The 22,202-nt window shown below is 44.9% G+C and overlaps 2 protein-coding genes across 4 annotated transcripts in view; one reads left to right on the top strand and one right to left on the bottom strand.

Moving 5' to 3' along the window:
* The window catches only part of LOC109386585 (acyl-coenzyme A synthetase ACSM4, mitochondrial-like), a 27,395-nt gene extending 9,202 nt beyond the window's left edge, over window positions 1-18,193 (top strand). The window contains exons 4-14 of one of the 2 annotated variants that reach the window (XM_019649910.1): window positions 2,037-2,244; window positions 5,932-6,075; window positions 6,822-6,978; window positions 9,340-9,419; window positions 10,785-10,908; window positions 11,502-11,582; window positions 11,726-11,827; window positions 12,358-12,485; window positions 12,578-12,677; window positions 14,371-14,490; window positions 18,109-18,193. In XM_019649910.1, coding sequence (XP_019505455.1) covers window positions 2,037-2,244; window positions 5,932-6,075; window positions 6,822-6,978; window positions 9,340-9,419; window positions 10,785-10,908; window positions 11,502-11,582; window positions 11,726-11,827; window positions 12,358-12,485; window positions 12,578-12,677; window positions 14,371-14,490; window positions 18,109-18,168 — 1,304 coding nt within the window. In that variant the 3' untranslated portion in view covers window positions 18,169-18,193. Of the gene's footprint in view, window positions 1-2,036; window positions 2,245-5,931; window positions 6,076-6,821; window positions 6,979-9,339; window positions 9,420-10,784; window positions 10,909-11,501; window positions 11,583-11,725; window positions 11,828-12,357; window positions 12,486-12,577; window positions 12,678-14,370; window positions 14,491-15,614; window positions 16,177-18,108 lie in introns of those variants that run through there. The other variant, XM_019649909.1, reaches the window with a different exon arrangement.
* THUMPD1 (THUMP domain 1 NAT10 acetyltransferase adaptor) overlaps window positions 18,092-22,202 on the bottom strand; it is a 5,442-nt gene continuing 1,331 nt past the window's right edge. Inside the window, exons 2-5 of one of the 2 annotated variants that reach the window (XM_019649912.1) lie at window positions 21,617-21,791; window positions 20,421-20,669; window positions 19,542-19,988; window positions 18,092-18,970 (exon numbers count right to left, since the gene is read on the bottom strand). In XM_019649912.1, the coding sequence (XP_019505457.1) occupies window positions 19,567-19,988; window positions 20,421-20,669; window positions 21,617-21,791 (846 nt within the window). In that variant the 3' untranslated portion in view covers window positions 18,092-18,970; window positions 19,542-19,566. Of the gene's footprint in view, window positions 19,989-20,420; window positions 20,670-21,616; window positions 21,792-22,202 lie in introns of both variants that reach the window. The other variant, XM_019649911.1, reaches the window with a different exon arrangement.

The following is a 22,202-nucleotide window of genomic DNA, read 5'->3' as shown; positions in this document are numbered from 1 at the left end:
TATGGCCAAGACTAGAAAAAACTGGAAACTAGCTAGAGATGATTCAATCATTATAACCTACCTGAGAATAAAGTCTAGTGGAGGTGTCTTTACTGCTAATTGAACTTACAAGGCTTCAACTTGCTGGGATGTTAAAAGGCTAATTATGAGGGATTTCATAACGGTACTGAAAATGCTCTTACTGCCAATATTAAATCCAAACAGCAGTACATCAAATGTGTTTTGCATTCACTATAAAAAGGAACCTGCAAATGTAAAACCAGTGGATTGGGAGGAGTTGATGGGTGGTTTATTTGTCACACAAAAAAATGTATTTCATATTCCATGACGTGGTTTGTGCAATTTGTGAAATGTGAAGATTATAGATGAACCCACAGGCTGAATGGTGAACAGCATTTAATTAACTATTAAATGTTAAGCAAGCAGCTGAGGGTTACGTTTTCTAACTCAAAATTATTAAATCTTTGGAGTGAATATTGAGATGCTTGCATTTTACCACATGGCGAAACATTGTTTTTGGTGTAAAGTGTATGCTGTCTAAAACCCACTAGAAGAGAGCCTCCCCTTGCCCCCCCCCAACAAGATATCTACCCATTGAACACACTCAGGTCAAAAATCCGCCAAGAGAACTAACAATGACTGAGCTGATACGAACAAGCGGTTTGCAAAATAAATAATTTTGTATTTCTGTATTGAGTGAGCCATCTGAGACCCTCTAAGGTAAGTTTTCTGAATTTCCTTAGCATCACATATTTACACATTTTCTCAAGAAGGGATGACAGATAAGAGCTATTAAAATATATTCGATAAATAAAGTCTCCTTCCTAGGAATTCAGCTTGACATCTCCCTACTTAGCTGGTTTCAGGGAACTCGCCAAGACCTCAATAGCCCGAAATGTGGTCCAGGTCTTAGGAGTCTCAGGTATGTGTCTTTGAATCCTGATTCTGCCACTCATTGACTTGGTGACCCTTGGGCTAGTTGTCAGCTGTGTCCTGGGATCAATTTCAGGTGAGACACCAGGCACAAAGTAAGTGCTCAATAAGTGGGAATGGGCGTCTGTGACAATGCTTTAAACATGCTCTGCGTCCTTCCCAGTGGCACACTGGGTCTTTCGGCGGACTCTCCCACATCTGGCCTTCTCATAAAGAGCGGCTACTCTGAAGCAGAGTGGTGAGGGGTAAACTAAGGCTTGCCAAAGCATGCAGGCACACCTCAAGGGCGCCGGACCACAGGGAAGACCCAGGCCTGAGGGCTGATTCTGCCCCTCGCCAGTTCTGACCCAGTCTCGTAGCTCAGCAAATGGCAGCACCGACACGGAGCCCCGTGGTGGCTTCCAACAGTGGTCACCAGGCTTTTCTGGCTGCACCACCTATCAATAAAAAATATGTGGGACACACATCCTCCCACCTGGGTACAGTTACTTATACTAAGTAAGAGTATAGTATAGCTCTGCACTAAGAGAGTGCGCATGCTAGAAAATATACACAAAAATTAGATAAAAACAAAAAGAATTCTAATAGCTCAATAAATTTTGAGCTAGCTCATCTCCTGTGAATTACCTTGCAAAACTCACTTTGGAGACCAGTGATTCAAAGGACTGAAAGAAATGTTCACAAAAATGTGTTAGAAACTATACGGTGCTATGTGTGTTACATAATGATGATGAAAATATTCCACAAAATGTTACGTATAAGAGCCCACCATCGCAACGCCTACCATGTGCCAGATGCTATGATTTCCCCCATTTTGCCAGTAAGGCATGGAAAGCACAGAAAAAGCAGGTAGCACGCTCAAGGCCACAAAGCTATTACAATAAGTTGGAAGGACAGGTTTCAACCCAGGGACCAAGACTGAAGCCAGTGCTCTAAGGCTCTCCCCGTGATCCGGGTCTTGTGGCAGGTCCCTGAGGACCAAGGCAGAGGCAGCTGAAGGCTGAGTTGCTGCCCCTCCCCACCCAGGCACGAAGCCCATGTGTTCAGAGTCTTGCCTAGTGGACAACAGACCTGCCCAGCTCAGGGCCTGCTCTCCTTCCCAGGGCTTGTGTTCATGCCAGGAACCACCCAGCTGACAGCGAAAGACATCCTCTATCGGCTGCAAGCCTCCAAGGCCAAGGGCATTGTGATCAGTGAGGAGGTGATCCCGGCGGTGGAGTCCATCGAGTCCCAGTGTCCCCACTTGAAGACCAAACTCCTGGTGTCTCCACAAAGCCGGAAGGGGTGGCTCAACTTCCACGAGTTATGTCGGTGAGTCTGTCCCCTGCCTCATCTGCAGGGCTAACACTAACCCCCGCAACGCACAGCTGCATCTCAGATCTCCTTGCCTCCAGGGACTCAGCATTGCTGTGGGCTAAGCCAGGCTCCTCCCCAGAAAAGAATCGCCTAATGACAGGGCAACTTGGCCACTATCTCCCTGCCCGGCTTGGCCCTGGCATGACCCACGGACCACATTTCCCACCACAACCCCTACCTGGACTCCCTCTGGCCACCCTTTTATTCCTCAAACTACCTCAGGGCCTTTGCACCTTCTGTTTCCTCTGCCTGGAATGCCCTTCTCCCCCAGTCCTCCCCACAGCTGACTCCTTCCTATCAGGTGTCAGCTCGAATGTTCTGTCCTCAGAACATCAGACTAGAGAAGGATTCCAAGCCACTGTAACACATCGCCTATTGTTTTCTTCATAGCGTTTGACACTCTCTGAATGTCATGTCCAGTCGTTTGTTTTCCATCTGTAACGTAGGGATGGGCAAATTAGGGCCCGTGGGCCAATTATGGCAAGGCACCTGTTTTTGTAAATAAAGTTTGGAACACAGTCTCACCCTAGTGCTTACATACTGTCTGTGGCTGCTTTCGTCTTACAGGAGCCGAGGTGAGTAGATACAGCAGAGACCAGGAGGCCCACAAAACCTAAGATATTTATTCTCTGGCCCTTTACAGAGAGAGCCTGCCAACGCCTGTCCAACAGTACGCTCCAGGAAGGCAGAGGCTGTTGGTCCGGTTGATCACTCTCTCCCCAGTTCCCACCATATAGTTGGTGTTTAAGAAATATGTACTCGATGAACAAAAGAGGTGACTTAACCTCAGTTTTCCTCATATGTAAAATGGGGACAATTATATCTCAAGTGTTATTTGAACATAAAATGAGCTAATGCATGAGAAAGTGCTTCTTAAACTGTGAAAAAGGGGGGAAAATGTTAATGAATGATATCCTTCAAACAGCTGTTAAATAGCTTACGTTTGAAAAAAAATTCTTGGGCCAGCCGAGTGGAGCGATGGTTAAGAACTGGCTTGGGACGCCAGAGGGCCCCGGTTCGGATCCCACATATGAGGGCCAGTGACACTGCCCTCTACAGCTAAGATGCTGAACAACAGCTCAACCTGGAGCTGGGCTGCCGTGAGTCGCCGGCGACGGCGTAGGCTGCAGCCCCTGTGGCAGTGGGTTGCCATGGGCTACCGTGTGTAGCCAGCAGCCAGCGTGAGCGGCCAGCAGCCGCAGTGAGCGGCCATCCAGAAGCCAGCGACTGATCTGCCTCCCCGGGGAAGAGCGCAATGATGGTGCCAACTTGGGCCAGTGAAGCAACGTCCTCCTCAACTAGACTGAAGAACAAAAGAATAGTAACTTGTCTGTTCCCCTTCCCCCAATTCCCCAGCACTGTTCCCATCCCCGCAATTCCCCAACAAAAACAACAAAAAATCTTAAAAAAAAAAAAAATTTCTTCCAGAGCGATTTATAGAAAGAAGACATGAAAACCCTGTTGACTAAGAGAGCGGTTTCCTTTGTTGGAATGGAATTTTATCCTACTCATTAATGTCAACCAAATCCTACCCCAAAATTCTCTCCCAAGGGCCATGCCAGCGAACCCTGTTTGTGTCTTTTATAAACTGTGTAACTTTGGATAGGTCCAGTAACATCTCTGAAACTCTATATCTTCTCCTTAAAATGGGGATAAGAGTATCTATTGTACCTCATGGGGTGATAGAAGGATCAAATGTAATGAAGCATGGGAAGTGCTTAGCGTAACGCCTGGCAAACTAATCCCTCCGTAAATATTATAGTATTTATAAGACTTAATCACACAAATTGCAATTACACAACTGTGCGATTACACAAATACAGAGGGTACCAAAAAAATGTATACACATCTAAGAAAGGAAAACTGTATTAAAATTGTAATAGTATATACCGATAACAAAAGGTGAACACAAGTCCTGTTTGACTTCTGCAATGACAAGAGCTGCTCAAAGTGGTTCCCACCCACGTCCAGACACTTCGGATGACGGCGAACTACTGCTTGAGCAATGTTGACCCAAGTGTCCACTTGTATACATTTTTTTGGCACCCCAGCATAAAAAATAAACATGTTAAAGGATGAATAAAAGAACACATTTAGAGGGGCCGGCCGAGTGGCTCAGTTGGTTAAGAGCTCGCTCAAGAGTTCAAGCTCTGAGCAACAGTGGTTCGATTCCTGGCCCGAGCTGAGCAGCTGCTGAGCTGCCAACAGGTGGCAGGATGGCTCAGCTTAAAAAAAAAAAACAAAAAAACACATTTAGTTTGAAGTTCTTTTCTCGTCCCCATCCAGTTGCCTTGCATACCTGCTAGGCAGCAAGCACCCCCACTTCATAGACCCCCATCATAAACAGCTGGGCATCGCTCTGGCGATTCCCCAAGAACCCTTAAAGGTGCCACAAAGCTGACAAAAGAAAAAGGAACTTAGACTCCCATGAATTTCAAATTGAAATTTGCACATTGGGAGGGCATTTTTCAAGATAAAGGGAATCCCCACTTCAAACCAACCATTTTGGAGTGTCAACACTCCAAAGATGCCAGGGATTGTTTCTCTAATAACGAAGGAAAGGAAGGTCGTCACTGCCAACTGTTGGCCAGTCTTTCAGAAAAGCAGACACACAGCAAGAATGAGGGCTCAAATCACACTTTTAGAGTCTATCTCCTATTCCAGGAGTCCACTTTGAGGCCTCTCACCCTCCTGCCTCCCAAGGATAGAGATCCATGAATACTTGCCAGAATATTTATAACAGGGTGGAGAAAAGGTCAAATGATGGGCCAGACTGATGTTTCTCTTTCCTAGTAAAAAGGACCCTTCCCTCCTGGCTGTCTCTCCACCCCCCACCCCACCCCCCGAGTTACACAGGAACAGCCTCCCCTGAAGCTTATTGGCTGCCTGATACCCGAAGAAAATCAGCGTTTACGAGTGCAAGGAAGACGAACGGGATAGGGCTTTGGGAACCAACTAGCTGTGTCTGCCCAGGATATTGAAGACATTGAAGAACAAGCATTCAAAAGTTTGATTCAAATGCCAGAAGATCTTCCTTTAAACCATAAAAACTCCGGAAATAGTTAACAGTTTACAAAGATTCAATACTGATTTTAAAAAAATTCATAGGTTAAGAAAAGTGCTTAGGGAAAAATTGTTTAACTAAACAAATATAGATCCTTTTGTTATTGAAAGTGGCTATCTATGTGACCTATAGGGGGGTGGAGGGGGTGGGGAGGGAGGAAGGGAGAAAGAGAGAAAGAGAGAGAAAGAGAGACAGACAGAGAGAGAGAGAGAGGGAGAGAGAGCGCACCATTAGATCTTAGCACTGAACTGCCAAGTCCCTCTAAGATTCCCTGAGAAATCCCTCTCAGGGAGGCTTTGGATTAGGCTCTGTTCTGTTAACTATCTTCTAGAATCAAGAGAGCATATGGGCCGGCTGAGTGGCTCAGTTGGTTAAGAGCTCGCTCAAGAGTTTGAGCTCTGAGCAACAGCGGTTCAAGTCCAGCCCGAGCTGAGCTGCCGCTGAGCTGCCAACAGGTGGCAGGATGGCTCAGCTAAAAAAAAAAAAAAAAAGAGAGCATAGAGGGCAGAGCCAAAGCAGCACCCGAGTGAAGCTGCTCTGCCACCTGCAGCCACCAGCCTGGGGCCTGTGTTTTACAGGTCTGCCTCTGCAGAGCACAGCTGCGTGGAGACAGGCAGCCAAGAGCCAATGGCCATTTATTTCACCAGTGGGACCACAGGCTCCCCGAAGATGGCCCAGCACACTCAGAGCAGCATCACAATTGGGAACACCATCTGTGGCAGGTAGGGAGCACAATCCTCTCTGCTAAGCTCTTCCCTGAGCTGCCAATATGGGTATCCAACTGCCTGATGGACACCTCTACTGGGATGGCTATGAGCCCCAGGGGGCACCCCCAAAACAGAACTCCTGAGGCCCCTGCCCAAATAAATGGCAGCCTCTCGCTCACTGATCAGGCAACAATTTGGGGGTTGGCCTTGGGTCAATCCCCCCAGAAGCATTCTTGCGTGTTCTCACTGCCAGGTAAATTCACCCACCCAGAACAGCCTTCTGGATATCCTAAAATGGTCCCACACCCCCTTTCTTTTCTTCCCAGGAATCCTCAAAGAGATTCTCAAAGAAATCCTCTGTGAGATTATGACCCTGACTGGCAAGCTTGTTTGTAATGCGCTCATTTGCCATCTCTCTTCCTCACATTAGGGAACATATCTGTTCTAGCTTGCCCACTGTGCTAGGTAGAACAGAGCCTTCTTTATGATGTTTGCTCAATAAATATTTGTTGTGTCCATGGACGAACTCAGAGAATGATGCCAAAATCAGCCTGCCACAGCACTCCCGGATGACCTAGGAGTCCAAAGAAGTCCAGTCACCAAAGTGGAAGATGAGGCATTCGTCTTGGCTCGGGGCTTCCTGTGACCTTGCTCTGTAGCCACCGAGGGTCGGGCCAGTCCCCAAAGCCACCAGTTTGTTTGCTTTGCTGGTGTTTTTGTTTCGCAGTGTTCTGGTCTGTGTGTTTTCCCCCATCATTTAGGTATTGGCTGGATCTAAAGTCCTCAGATGTCGTCTGGAACATGTCTGATACCGGCTGGATCAAGGCCGCCATCGGGAGCCTGTTTTCCTCCTGGATTCATGGAGCCTGTGTCTTTGTGCATCAGATGATCCAGTTTGACGCTGACACCTTCCTAGACGTAAGTCATGGCTTCAGCGGCATCTCCCTCTTGGTGCCCCCAAAACCGCGGAAAAACAATTCCTCAGAGTACAGGGCCTCTTGGGCTTATGGAAACCCTTCCTTTTAAGACACAAAGTCTTCAGGCACTTGGCTTTTGAATGTATTTAACAGAGTGGAAGGAGACCCCACCACCACCACCACCACCACCACCACCACCACCACCACCACCACACTCTTGGGCATAAAATTCACTCTTGTGCTTCCAATTGTTCAGGATTTGACAGCGTCGCTAAGTCTGTGGCCGTGTAAGGGTCTGATTCTAAATAACAGATGAGAAGTATCCAGTCAGCACAAATCTGTGGTTTCTGATCAGGGAAACAAGGATGACAGCTGGTAAATCCGAACCCCTGTGTGGTGGAGAATGAAGGTGGGGGTCGCCTCGGTCCCCCCGAGAGCAGCTCCTTCCACTGTCCCCAGACCCCACACTTCCTTCTCACTGTTAATTCTCAGAACACCATGTCCTTGGAACCAGGCACGGCCCTCCTTCTCAGCCAGAGACAGCGCGGTTGACTTGTCAGGTTCTTCGGTGTTGAGAAAAATGGCCTCCAGGCCAATTATTTTTCTTTTTAACCTTGAAAAATTAATTAATGTAGCAAAATGCATGCTGTTAAATACACACCACACCTGTGTGTGAATAAACGCCAGCTGTCCCCACCCTGCTGTTTTGCTAACTGGCCTGACGAAATGGCCTGACATCGTAACAGAAGAGGAGGGTGATATCAGAACAGATCTCTACCACATGTTGTTGACAAAGTGCCCCGAAGTCTACATTTGTCAACTAAGAATAGTCTTTTTTTATAAACTATTAAATATTTTATAACATTTACATATTTTATATTCTTATTTTAATACTCTTATTTATTATCTATTAATGCTAATATATCAATACATCAATTGTTAGTTGACATATTAATATAATGAGCTATTGTCATGTTATAAATACATCCTATTTAATGTAATATTAAATAAGACTACTAAAATAAGAACATTCTTATTTTACAAAGATAACGTGTGTATTTTAAGTGCTATGAAGACACTGGGTTTACACTGTTCCTAGTTCCATACACGATGCTTCTTAAGAACCATTGGAACCTAGGGAATATGTACACACAACAGAAATGCCCACTTACAGATCAAACGTTATTCTTTTTTTTTTTTTTTTTTTCAAAATTGGGGAATTGGGAAGGGGACCAGCTAAGTTGCTGTTCTTCAATCTTAGTTGTGGAGGGCGCCAGTCGCCATCTGGCTGCCCATTGGCAGCTCGTGGCCTCTAAGCTCAAGTTGCTGTGTTACAATCTTAGTTGTGGGTGGGCATAGACACCATCCCACATGGGAGTCAAACCAACAGCCTTGTTGTTAAGAGCACACGCTCTATCCACTGTGCCATCCGGGCAGCAGCTCAGCTCAAGGTGCTGAGTTCAGTCTTAGTGGCGGGCGGGCGTAGCCCACCATCGAACAGGCAGTCTTGTTGTTAGGAGCACATGTTCTCACCAGCTGAGCCATCCTGCCACCTGTTGGCAGCTCAGCGGCAGCTCAGCTCGGGCACAGTGTCACTGGCCCATGTGGGAATCGAACTGGCGGCCCTGTTGCTCAGAGCTCGTGCTCTTAAGCTAACTCTTAACCAACTGAGCCACTTGGCTGGCCCTCAAACGTTATTCTTGACCTATGACAGTCCAGACGTCCTTGATGTCCATCATGAGAGTCTTCTCTCCAATGCTTAGGGAACCTCTCGAGAAAAAGGATCTCTGAAGTATTAGTATTTCTCCAGATTTAAGATGCCTTTAACTTCAAGGAACTCGAGGTATCTATCATGAGCCCAGCAAACCCTAAACAATTAAGACCTGAAAAATGCCTCACGTACACATTTCATCAACCCACTCAAGGGGACTGAAGCCTTTCCCACAAACGGGGTTGGAAAGGTGCTGGCAGGTTAGCGTGTAGGGCCAGAGTCAGTCCCATCCAGCAGCCAGAACTTCCAAATTCCATGCAAGGTCATGTGCCGCCCCAGAGGTCAAATAAACCAGTTCATACTGTAGGGTTGTTCTCAAATTCGCCAATTCACTTTTTGTTGAGTTTGACTGTGTATGTCTATCACTGTAACATATATATATATATATATATATATATATATATATATATATATATATAATTGAAAATTCCCAACAGTCACTAGCGACCACTAATAAAGTATTTGCTTTCTCACTCCTATGAGATGTGCAACTGTTAAAATCAAAGAGAATGGGGGGGGGGGTAGACATCGGCTGTGGCGGTGGCCTTCAGTTAACCACTTCTGACATCTGTGTCTCCCTCCGTCCTCCAGACGCTTACCCGTTACCCCATCACAACCATGTGCAGCGCTCCCACTGTGTACCGGATGCTTGTACAGAAAGACCTCCGGAGGTACTCGGGCAGACATCTCCACTCGAACCGCACACAAAGGCTATCATCGGGCCAGAGAGCTGTGTGTCGTGGGGGGCTGTCGGGTGCATTGTAGGATGCTGAGCAGGTGCCAGGAGCACCTCCATCTCCACAAGTTGGGGCGATCAAAAATGTCTCCAGATGTTGCCTCCAGTCTCCTGGTGGGACACAACTGCTCCCCAGTTTAAGAAGAACAGGGATAGCCTCTAGGGGCAACTGAATGATCTCCAGGGACCACCAGAGCCCTACAGTCTCAGAATCCCCCCCAAAAGTCAACCATAACTCCACGTACACTGCCTTGAAAAGAGGGTAGTGAAGTCTCAGGGCTTGAAGGTTAGATTCGATTTGGCCAAAGCACCTGAACACCCAGTGGAGCTGCAATGTATATTTATTTAAGTGATATGAGTTCGACACATGAAGAAAGGAAGAGAGAAACAATTTCAGTGTGCAGGCTCACCCGTCCTGTCCCCCCAAAGCGTGGACACCCAGGAGGGAGACAGAATGCAGCAGATAGAATCTTCTCATCCTAGCCGGTCTCAGCTCCCCCACGGCCTTCAAGAGAGATTCAAGGGCTATTCAAGGGCTATTTTGAGTAGGCCCAAGTCATGTCCTGCCACACCCTCCTGCCCACTTCAGGCCTCACTGTGTCAGGATTGGGCTGTGCCAGGCTTTCTCACGGGGGTCCTGTGGGCAGCTGAGTGGTAAGGCCAGGCCTTGAAAGCTTGAGCTTCAAAGCCACATGGCTGTGTGTGTGTGTGTGTGTGGGGGGCTAGGTGGGAAGGCGGTGGCTCTGCTACTTCCCAATAGTGTGATCTCAGACACGCTGGTCCTGCTACGCCTCCCTTAACTCCACCCATAAGAGAGGAATCTTTGTCCGGGGCTGTCTGTGGTGGGAATGTCTGCTCAGTGAGACCCTGACAAGTGGTAAGTACAGAGCACTGTATTATCTGGGGAGCCCTGGGCAAGCTCTCGGACTTCTCTCAGCTGCAGTTCCCTCGCCTGTAAAATGGGCCACGAGGACTGTGAGATCGCTTCTGAAGCCCTTTCAAAACAGTAGGTGCTCAACTAACGGCAGCTGTTACGTCACTGCTAAGTGCTCAGAGGAAGGGCTTACTATCATTCACATTTTCTCCTCTTTAGTAATCTGCTAGAATGTAAGCTCTGTCAGGAAACTGTTTAGTTACCAACACGTCCCATGTGCTAACATAGTCGGCGCTCAACAAATATTCCTTGAACAGGCCTTCCTGAGACTTGCTCGTTTGCTTGTCACTGGGACATCCCAATTGCCTTGTAATGAAAGCCACTCAGGTTTCTGACCCCCAAGGCCCCATGCGACTGTCTCTCCAGATATAAATTCCAGAAGCTGCGGCACTGCTTGACGGGAGGGGAGCCGCTCAACCCCGAGGTGCTGGAACAGTGGGAGAAGCAAACGGGGCTGCAGCTGCATGAGGGCTACGGGCAGACGGAGGTGGTATGTTTGGTGGGCAAAGCGGAAGCTTAGCATGTCGGGCACCTCTCAACCCCAGGACTGTCAGGAAAGCCCCTGAAGTGTCCCCATCGTGCCCTGAAATTTTAGGGAGCTTCCCGGACACCCTACTTTGCCGGTGGTTACCAAAACCCTGCATTACCCTCATTAGGTTTGGCTGAAGAGGAATTAGGAGTTTTCCTTAGTTTTCCTGTTTCCACCCCACACAGGGGAAGCTGCAAAGGTGTCAGGGGTTGCAGAGGTTCAGAGCCGTGCAGCTCAACCTTTGCACTGCACTGCGAAGACCCTGTGTGCCATGGATCCCAAGGCGCTTCACCATACCCTTAGCCTAAAGGGGTGGTTTTCAAAGCTTGGTCCTCCAACCAGCAGGACCAGCAGCACGTGGGAACTTGGTAGAAATATGCATCCTCAGACCCCTACCCAGACCGACTGAATTAGAAACCACTGGTCTAAAATATTTCAGCGTATGAGCTTGTGTACTGGAAAAATCAGTCAAAACGGAGTTATAAGTTCCACGACATACATAGCCACTGATAATGAATTTTTACCTACTTATATCAAGCATGTCCTCCCAATAGGGAATCATTTGTGCCAATGAAAAAGGACAAAAAATTAAACCAGGCTCGATGGGGAAAGGAATCTCACCCTATGACGTCCAGGTGGGTAATACCTGACGGGTTCAATAAAGAAGACAGAGTGGTTTTACAGTTTTCTGCTATTCGTTACACAACTGTTCCTAATCCACTTTCACTTTGTGAAAAAAAGAAAACTTGAAGAACCTAACTTGCTTCTTTCATTCTAGATTATAGATGAAAACGGCAACATCCTACCACCCGGTGAGGAAGGAGACATTGCCATCAGACTCAACTCTACCCGGCCCTTCTGTTTTTTCTCGGAATATGTGGTATGAAAACATAGAACCCGCGACTCGCTCTTTCACAGCAAAGGGGGTACCCGGCGACGTGGGTCCAAAGTTCATATCCACCATGTTTTGCTCTGTAACCCTGGGCAAGTCACAAAATCCCAGCCTAGTTCATCAACTGTAAAAGGGGGAGAGGGTCCTTGGCTCGCCTATGAGTTGTGTAAAGATGAAGTTCGATGTGTAAGAGCCCAGTTGCAGCATTTGTTCTCAGAAAGGACAGCTGGACAGGCCGCCGCCGGGGAGTGGGTGTTGTAAAGGGTTATTATAAAGAGGTGAAAAAGAGGTTTACTCTGCATGACACTCTTGGCCCTGTTGTTCTGTACTTGGAACCTTTTTAAAAAATTAAAAATTAAGTCATGATGTATTTTTTCTGTTTTTCATTGCAAAACTGCATCATGACTTTTCCAACAGCCCCATAGAATGTGCAGGGTACTAGTCCCTTCCCGGGTGCCACACCCCTTTTCCTCTTCTGACCCAACAAATCGATCCCCAACGTCCTCTCGGATTCCTAGGACAATCCAGAGAAAACCTCCGCCACGATTCGAGGGAATTTCTTTATCACTGGAGACAGAGGAATGATGGACAGTGATGGACATTTCTGGTTTGTCGGCAGAGCTGATGATGTCATTATATCCTCCGGGTTTGTACCTTTCCATGGTGAAGAGGAACAGCTTGCCGGGGAGAGCGCTTCCGTGGGTGGTGGGGTGATCGGGCCCTCTCGCCCTCCCACAGATACCGTATCGGGCCATTTGAAGTGGAGAGTGCACTAATCGAGCACCCAGCAGTTGTGGAGTCGGCCGTGGTCAGCAGCCCCGATCCAGTCAGAGGAGAGGTAGGGTGAATGTCACCAATTCAAGTACCAGCTTCATGTGCTCAAGGTCCGTCCACCTGACCACTCGAATGAGTGACCCAGGGGCTGTCATGTGAGTCTTACTATGAGGCACACATGTGGCAAAAGTGGACCCTAGGCAATCAACCTGACAAATGAATCGTGTCCCAAACGGAATGTGTTAGGGTTCTCTTGGTGGCAAGTGACAAAAGTTCAACTCAAAAACAGAAAAAGGGGGAGGGATATATTGGCTCACGCATAAGTGAGGTCTTCAGATCCGGCTACATCCAGGGGACCCTGCGAAGTTCGTTTCCCCAGCTCTTGGCACTGCTCTCCTTTATGTTACTCCACCTGGGCAGGTTCCTCCTATGTGACAGCAGCCGACTCCAGCTGCCCACAGCTTAACCACCCTGGCTCCCTTTCCAAGTTTCAAGCAACTCCTAGACTGGCATCTGTCTCGCTTAGACCATATCACTAAGCAACGTGGCCCGGGGAATGGTCCACGCTGACTGGCCAGACCTGCATCCTATGCCAGCCACTAGCGGTTGGAGTTAGTGTCACCCACACCAGAGAGACGTTAGCATCATCCTCCACAGGAAAATCAGGGCACTGTTACTAAAAAGGGGCGACTGATACTGCCTACGCAAAACGCTGTGGATTTACTGTTTGTACGATCGTCACGGAGCTCAGAATACAGTTTGTCACAGAAACAATGCAAATAGGAGATGGTAGCCAGGTTCCCAAACAAGTCCCACAGCCTCCTTAGGACCCAGTGAAAGGCAAGTCGGGAATGACAGCAATGGCCTTAGCTCTAGGGAGAAGTAAGGAAGGGAGAAGGTTCCCTTCCTTGTGGAAGTTTCCTGCAGACTCAGTAAGAGGCAAAATTTCAAAAACAATTCATCTGTCAGTCCCTCCTACCTCGGTCTCTACCCCGCTGCCCCCACATACCAGCGACCCTCTGCAGGGACACTATGGGTCCCCTGCTTATACTTCCCGTGCAGCCTCCACACTCAATGGATTCCATTCCCCAAAATGTTTTTCTCCTGCCACCAAGTTCTCATTCTCTCAATAGAACTGATTTCAGCTCGAAGTTGGAAGTAAACACCAATGAGAATCCACCTATGAATAATCAATCATTTAAACTATACTAACCTCAGTAATTATCTAATTGGTGGGTTTTAAATAACAAAGAGAAGCAAGTATGCCAGGCAAAAACGGCTGTTGAGAGGTAGATGGGTTCCTGAGATTCTGTCTCCCAGTCTTCACAGTTCCTCCCTCCCCCCAAGCCCCTTTCCAACCACATCTTCTCCAAAACCTCCACTTGTCCCTACTACATGCTTCTAACAGTATGGGTCTGATGGGGTAAGGGGTCATCTGTAAGTCAAGGACTGCCCGTATAAAGGATACGACTAGTCAGATTGCAACGTGAAATACATGTGACATGTAAATAAAACTCAACCTCCAGCATTACTGAACCACTGTGCTCCTCAACTCAGAAACCACTTATCTCAAACCATTAGATCTCAAAACCTCACTTGCATCCAAGTTTGGTTCAAAGCTTATCTCTGGCATTGGCATCCGTCACTCTAGCTGCTGTTTACAAATAGTTAAGTACCTGTGCTGGCATTGGTTCCAAACCGCTGATGTGCCTGAAAAACAAACAGATATATCATATAAATTGACTTTTCTCCCACAGGTAGTGAAAGCTTTTGTCATCTTATCTGCACCCTTTAAGTCAGCTGACCTAGAGAAACTAACTCTTGAACTTCAGGATCACGTGAAAAAATCAACTGCACCTTACAAATATCCAAGAAAGGCAAGTATTTTGCCCAAAAGTTAAGTGTATGTTACCAAACGAGGATCTAAGCTACTAAGGATCTAGATTTTATTAGCTTTTGACTTTAGGGTAGCTCATTATAGTAGAAGACACCTATTTCAACTTGGTTAGCCCTAAGAATCTTGCTTTAAAAAAACTTAGGACACTACAAACGCTTGATAAACTAGAGGTTTTGATCAACTCTGTAATATTGAGTAACTAATTATCCTTGTAGGACTAGTCAGTCCCATTCCACGAGGGGGAAAAAAATGGTGGCAGGCTATTTTTAAAGACAGTACTTGACTCACCTACCCAGAGGACTCTTGGTCCATACCACCTTTATAAACTCAAAGCACATGCCCTGAAGTTATCAAGTGACCACACTTAAGACTCAGGAAGAAAATATTGTCCAAACTGTGGCATCTTCCCCGAGACCTTCTTCTTCAAAGAATTGAAGAATAACTCTATGTAAGACACAGAAATGGCACTGCCATGTTCTCTTAGAATCCTCTTGGTTGATAATGACATGAGCATTCCATTTCAATGGGCATCATTTCAGCCAAAAGGTAGTTAATTTCAACCTGAGAGCTAGTTCCATTTTCTCCATTAAATTCACTACACCAGTGACCAGTTGATTTTCAGAATTGTTTTGAGGATATTTTAATATACAGTTAAGCTCTGATCAAGACAGAACATAAGGAGAAAATTGTGTATACTCCAAATTAACTCTAAAAAATTCTCTCTTAGAACCACTAGGACCCAGCTCTTAAAAACTTGAAACCCAAGCACTGTATTAAGTTTCTCTGCATTTAGGTGTGGCCTCTTCCCCGGGGGGCAAGAGACCTAGGTTTAGTTTGAACTGGTAGAACACAATGCGGGGATTATTACATTCTTTCAGCAAAGTATTTGTGAATTGGCACTAAAAATCCCTGGTGGCACCACTGTCCCCTTTACTATACAAATGTTAAATTTCTGGTGTCCAAAAAAATTCAATGAGCTTATTAGGCTTAAGACAACCCCCAGACTCTGAAACTCAAGGCCGGCGTTTCATGAAAGCTCTTATTGTACAGACAGTTGGGATGGTCAAAACGAAAGCAAGTGTCTCATATGTTTTTGTTAATTAGGTGGAATTTGTTCAAGAACTCCCAAAGACAATCACGGGGAAAATCAGACGCAACAACTTGAGAGATCATGAATGGGGACGCATATAGCCTGACAGGAAACTGAGGCATGAAGTTACAGGGTCACTTTCTTAGTCCTGGCTTGGATAATTCAGTGATCACTGTCTTAAAATTTTTCCTGGCTGAAAAGTCAACTGAGTTTGTGCTTTGTAATTAAGTCAAAAAATAAATTAAAATCTAAAAATTATTTGGGAAGAAAATAGTCGATGACCAAACTGACGAAATGATGATTTGTAGTGTTTAAAACTGCAGGGGTCAAATGATTGCTTGGAAATGCATAGTGGACAATGAATTTATTTTGTGCCTGATTAATTAAAAATAAAGATCAGAACTATTCTAAGAGAAATGTTGAAAACAGAATTGTGCTTAACGTTTTTAAGTTACTGATTCTTTAAGGTGGATTAAAATATTAATGTTAAAATGAGAGCTATAATTTAAAAGCCAGTAAATTTAATTATGTACTGTATTACTATAACTCATTTTGAAGTAAATTCACTGTAAAATATCTAAAGCTTGGATCACTTGAGAGTAATTACTCAAGAGCAATTAATACATGTTTTGTATCTTTACTTTTTAGGACAATGTAATAATGACTTGTTAGGACAATGTAATAATGACTTTTATTAATCTAACATATAAACACATTTTATTATATATGTTTACTATAAATCAACAGATTTACTAAGAGGCAGAAACAATGAAAAAGTAAAGGACACCAATTTTTATGGAACAAATTTATTTTGTTTTCTGAAAAAAATCAGGAACTATGAAAAACGAGCTCAATTATTTGGCCATACTAAAGCAAAATACAAGTAAAAATACCATTTAGAAATCATGGTTAACCTTAGAGAAACATGTTTTAAAATACCAAGTTTAACACTCTTTCCTCCATAGAGCAAAACAAGTTTATTAGATAAGAACGCTGAGGTGGACTTTTTACAACAGGCATAATTTTTTAAACTAAAAATTAAAAAGAAAAAAACATTTGATTCTAACCCAAGAATCTGGAATCGTCATTAAAAAACAAACAAACAAAAAAAAAACAACTCAAATGTCAGTGAAAATAAACAGTTGGTAAACCTGAAAACAAATCTTTCAATGAATGAGTTCAGTTTCCAACAAAATACAGTACATTAGAGCTAGGGCAGAACAGCTTTTGCCAAAGACAAATAAATACAAAAGGAGATAAAAGAAACGACTAAACCCAAACTTCCTGGACAGTGCAGCTTTCACAAAGTAAAAGGAAACTCAAAGTAAAACTCAGTTCCACAGAGCTGTAGGTTCTGTAAGCATACGGCCAATTTTATTCCCAGAGTCACCAAGTCTTGAATTGTAGAAATAAATCTTGGTCTTGGAAAGTCCGAAGGCACCAAAATCCTGTCCTCCGCGTTCCCCCCAAATGACACTTACAATGCTCCTACCATCCTTTCAAGATGACTTCAGCCTATTGAGTTAATATTTTAAATGTGGAAAGATATGTAAGGAAGCTCCAACCTCGTCTGCATTAGCAAGACCATCTATTCTTTGTCCCCCACCCCCACCCACCCCCCACAAATCCTTCCATCCCTGTTGGCCAAGTGGGACGGCTTAGCTAGGAGGAGAAAAATATATCCCCACCTCCACCAGCCATCAAAACAGAGCCATTCATGCTGGAAGACTTCACATTTAAAAGACTCGCAATCTGCTCTTTGCAACCCACTCTTTGCAACCCTTTGCTCTTCCAGCTTCTTTCAGTCGTTTTGCCCTGGAAGAACCCTTGAAAACACTTTCAAATTAAGGAAGCCCTCATGGTATCTGAGTATGAGGCCTGCACCTCTTATTCCACAGAAATCTGGAACCTCAGGCTGAAGATTTAAGGAAGAGTTTCCTCTCCCAGTCAGACACACACGTTAGGAAAAGGAGGGAAATGCGCTTTCACTTGGTTTTGCAGCTCAAGGAGTTTTAGTCGCCTGAGACTTTTCACCACCTTTCTTCATTCTCAAGCCCAAGTGGCTGTTTAAACATTTCAAGAGTTCCCTGGGCAATGTAATTAAGAGTCCATCCATCTTTTTAATCTAAGAATCTTGTGATTTTTAAGAAAAAACCTTTTCCCCAGGATGTGCAGAAACTCATTCACTGTTGACTCAATGAAAAATGTGTGCTAAGTAACTAGTTTCTGTAGCCATTCATCTTCAGAGCATCCAGCGAGCGGGCCTAGCGTGTTAAGTACTCTGGCCATTCCCCCCCTTCAACACAAATTCCCTGCAGAGAACTCTTCCTGATAAGCCACTGGGTTTCTGTATGTCGAGTTATGCGCTCTTTGTTCAGGTTTTGGTTTTGAATATTCTTGCATAAATGGCTCTTTCACGAAGTTAACCGTTTTTTTTTTTTAAGTTAACCATTTTTGTAGCATTACCCAGAACTTCATTTCATTCAGAAGGTTTTTTTTTTACATCAGCGCCTCTCTGTGAAGAAAGCAGTGTGCTACAACATCAACATCAGGATTTTCTTTTATTAAAACGAGGCAGATTTTGTCAGGAAGCCAACCATTGATGAGGCACCAGGAGTACAGATGACCAGCCTTTGATTTTCAGATATGAAGACCCATGAAATTTATATTGGCCTTTGTTCGGGGAGGTTTCTAGCAGCAGAAAGCTTTTCTTGAGTTCATTCCATCATCATGTACAAATCTTGCAAATGCCACACTATGTCAAACATTCGTGACATCTGTCAACTTGCCACCCGAGAGAAGCAGCTGCTTTTCAATTAATTACACAAAACTTCTTTAGCATCATATGACATGTCAATTTATTAAACTGAAGCAAACTCTTTTCCATTTCTTGTACTGCCTGCGCTAGCATTTTAATGTTGGTATTATTAGTCTTACCAACTTTGTGAAGTATTCTTTTCTGGAGTAAGCTCTGCTACTGATAATTTGCTTCCTAAACCTTTTCTCTGAATGCGATCTTTTGATCAAAAGCTTTACTGTTTTGATAGTCCAAAAACCATTTAAAACAATCGACATTTTTACTTATCAAATGGCTGTGATTTATAGTTACCACAGCTGCAGCAAATGCCAAGTTTGTAAATTGCATTCCAGATGATGTAAAGTGGACTAGGACAACCTTGGTTATGAGTGAATATAAATCCACTGCAAAATAGCTTGCACTGTAAAGAATTTTTGTGTCCCTTGTTGCATTTATACACTGAGTAACTCGAAGGCTGTAATTCTCCATCACCAACCTTGTCAGAAATGTCTGTGGTTCTACGCCTCGCGTGGTCCTCTTCTATCTCACACCTTGCCTCCAAAAATCACAGCACTGGACCGTCAGATTTGTAACAAACGAATGTTAATAAAATATAATCATAGGCCTAAGAGCTAAACAAGAAATCACAGAAAGTACAAAAACTTCACAAAACAATTTACCTCTAACCTATTATGGCCCACGTTTTTGCAATGTTGACAACAAAGTGGCAGGGGACAACTGAGTTACGACACATAAAAATCCCTTCCTTAGAATGAAAATTCCCCTCTAAGTTTACATTTCGCAGAGCTCGCTCGCCCCCATCCGGCAGTTGGCAGTGCAGGAAAGGCTGGGGAAGGCTGTCACAAGGGAGAGGCCAACGTCACACCCCACACCCCCCTGGGTAAGTGTTCACCAATTAGCCACACACAGCTCCTCCTGGCTCAACCAGACGCAGCGCAGTGTGTGCCAACTGCACACCGCCAGGCCAGGCTGGAAAGGTCTCCAACAAAACTGGTCACAGGGCTGCCCAGCCACTGTGAGCACAGTTTTTATGCAGTGAGAGAAGTTCAAAACCAGTATTTTCAGTCATAATTTTATTTGGAATCCCAGCAACATCACACAGAATCCCAGTGGAGAAACTCACCTCCAACACCAAATGACTTTTGTTCCTATGAGAGGTCATTTGCATTGGACTCAGAGCCTTCTGTGACTTGACCTGCAGGTTCAGGGTCAGCTCCTCCCTCGTTGGCCTCCGGTGTGGCAGGTGCTGGCTGTGTCTGGCCCAGCTCCGCACTATTCTCTGGTTCCACCTGCTGGGTACTTTTGCCATCGGTTGGGTCATCTTGATGTGACCCATTGGCAGACCCCACTTTAGCTTCTTTCCCATCTGCTGCCTGCGCTGCCTGCTCTGGGGGAGGCTGCGGCGGCTCCTTAGCAGTCTTCACCACCTCCTGGAGGTTGTATTTTCTGAACAACATGTAATCTTTCACAACACTCAGGCAGCAGACGGCTTTAATGACTTCCACCACGACTGTGTACTGTGGATTGGTGAGATCCACTTTGTTTTCCGAATTGAGACTTCCTACTATTCCTGGAACAAAAACAATAGGGAAACACAGGCTGAGAAGGAAATCGAGAAGCTTGACGGACACACAAACTATCCTTCCTCTCCTTCCGTTTAGACTTGTTAAAGCAAAATACAGACAGGTCCACTCTTCTACACAGACTTCAACCTAAACTCTTTCAAAACATAAATGCAAATGAAATCCTGAGCCATTTCATACGCGTACTTTCTTTTCCCAAGAAACTTCAATCTTGATCTTAGAAAGGCCTAAATATCTAACCACCAGAAAATCTCATATCCAACAAATTGAAATCAGTTAGGTTTGATATTTTAAGGACATTTTAATACACTTGCTCTATACTAAAAAATATAAGCCTTAAATCTGTTTTAAAAATTCTTAAAACCAAGAACAAGTATTTACCATTCCACAGCAATGTCAAATCACCAAGAGACACATACCTGCAAATACCTTGATAACCTCATCTCTATGAATATTACTGTTATTTCGAGATTTGTACACAATCTGAAACGTCCCTTTATTTGGAGTTTTAAACCAAGGTTCCAGAAAAGTCTCTGCATATTTTTTCATATCTTCTATGAAAGCTTTGCACGTGCCTAAGATGGGTAACATTCGCAGAATAACCCGAGTTTTCTTCTTCTTGGTTTTGTGCATATCCTGGAGAATATGGTGCACCAATTTCTCAGGTTCTAAAAGAAAAAGGAAAAAAAACCCAAAAAACGCACACAACAAATAAGAATATAAGTTCTCAGACATTTTAAAGACTTCAAACGCTCTAAAATGAATTTTCATTGGCAGTGACATAAGCTGACAATAGAGAACACATTATCAAAACGGATTTTTAAAGTCTCGCCAACCGTGTTTTCCTACTAATCTCTTCCACACCTACTAAGGATTCACACCGAATCTAACATTTTAACTCTTCAGCATTATTACCGCTTCCACCAAAAACCGTTCATGAAGACATTGGAGTACAGATTTTTGTGATGTCTGATTTATCCAATGATAAAACCATACTGTTATTGTCATAAACAATAGGTACTATCAAAGTAATAAACATCAAACAGTTGACACTCTTTTGCAAAAGCACGACAAAAACCTGCACGTCACTTAAAACAGCTGTACTCAATCCGTCGGCTAAGTCTGGACAGAAGCCTAGCTCTCACCCCAGGGAGAAGCTCCAGACCCACGAGCCGCAAGTCCTCAGGCCATGTCCTGCTCACCCACAAGTCTGTTTGGGCTGCTCGGTGTTTTTGATACTTTTAAATGAGCTAACTGCATTTAAAAATCTAGAAATTTATCCAGATTTCGAACTTCTTTTGAAAAATCCCAAGGTCTGGCCCTACCAGGACTATATCCTCAAAAGCCTGACGCCACTCCAAGTTGGCTGTAGCTAAGTAGCAGCTGCTCGTTTTAGACAGAACATGTACTCCTGTTTTACCTCAAGTTACATACAAAGAAAATGGCCAAGCCCAGTGTCCACTCCTGAGCCAATGCTATGTCCACCACCCCCTCCCCACCTCTCTCCTGCATGCGCTAACAGCGTAAGGAGGACGGCATCAAATGATTAGCTGAGCCCTAACCATGAGGCCATTGTGTGGGCAGTATTCTGAGGAGGCGAATGGGTCCGACGCACCTATCCCGAGTGTCCTGATGAAGACCACATTATTCACTCCACTCTCCACCGACTGAAATCTTCTCAGCCTCATCTCCGTGGATGCCTTAATGTCACCCACTTCTTTCTTCAAGGCAGCCTCTGCGTCATCGTCTTCTCCCTTGCTTCCAGAGGGCTGCTGGTCCTTGTCTGAAAACTGTTTGCATAAAACCAGTGAGCAGAAATGCTGTAACAGCTCATGGTAAGAGCTCTAATTAACTACTTACGTGAAACCCCCAGTGGCAGATGGCTCAACAGTGCCAATAAAGCTTTTTATTAAGAGACGGAGGCATCGCTCCCGCCAAAATGCAGAGGAAGAGGGCTGTTCCCTCAGAATGTGGTACATATAATTGGAAAAATGTTTGCGAAAGCATCCTGACAGACTGGGACAGAGGAAAATGTGCTCACCGGATAAATCATTTCAGGGTGGACCTTAGACCCCGTCATTAGTTCTGTAATTAAAAACCCTTACTGATAAGGGCCGGCTGAGTGGCTCAGTTGGTTAAGAGCTCGCTCAAGAGTTTGAGCTCTGAGCAACAGTGGTTCGAGTCAGCCCGAGCTGAGCAGC

The sequence above is a fragment of the Hipposideros armiger genome, unplaced genomic scaffold, assembly GCF_001890085.2.
Source record: "Hipposideros armiger isolate ML-2016 unplaced genomic scaffold, ASM189008v1 scaffold_135, whole genome shotgun sequence".
Taxonomy (NCBI): Eukaryota; Metazoa; Chordata; class Mammalia; order Chiroptera; family Hipposideridae; genus Hipposideros; species Hipposideros armiger.
This window is presented reverse-complemented; position numbering and strand designations above follow the sequence as displayed.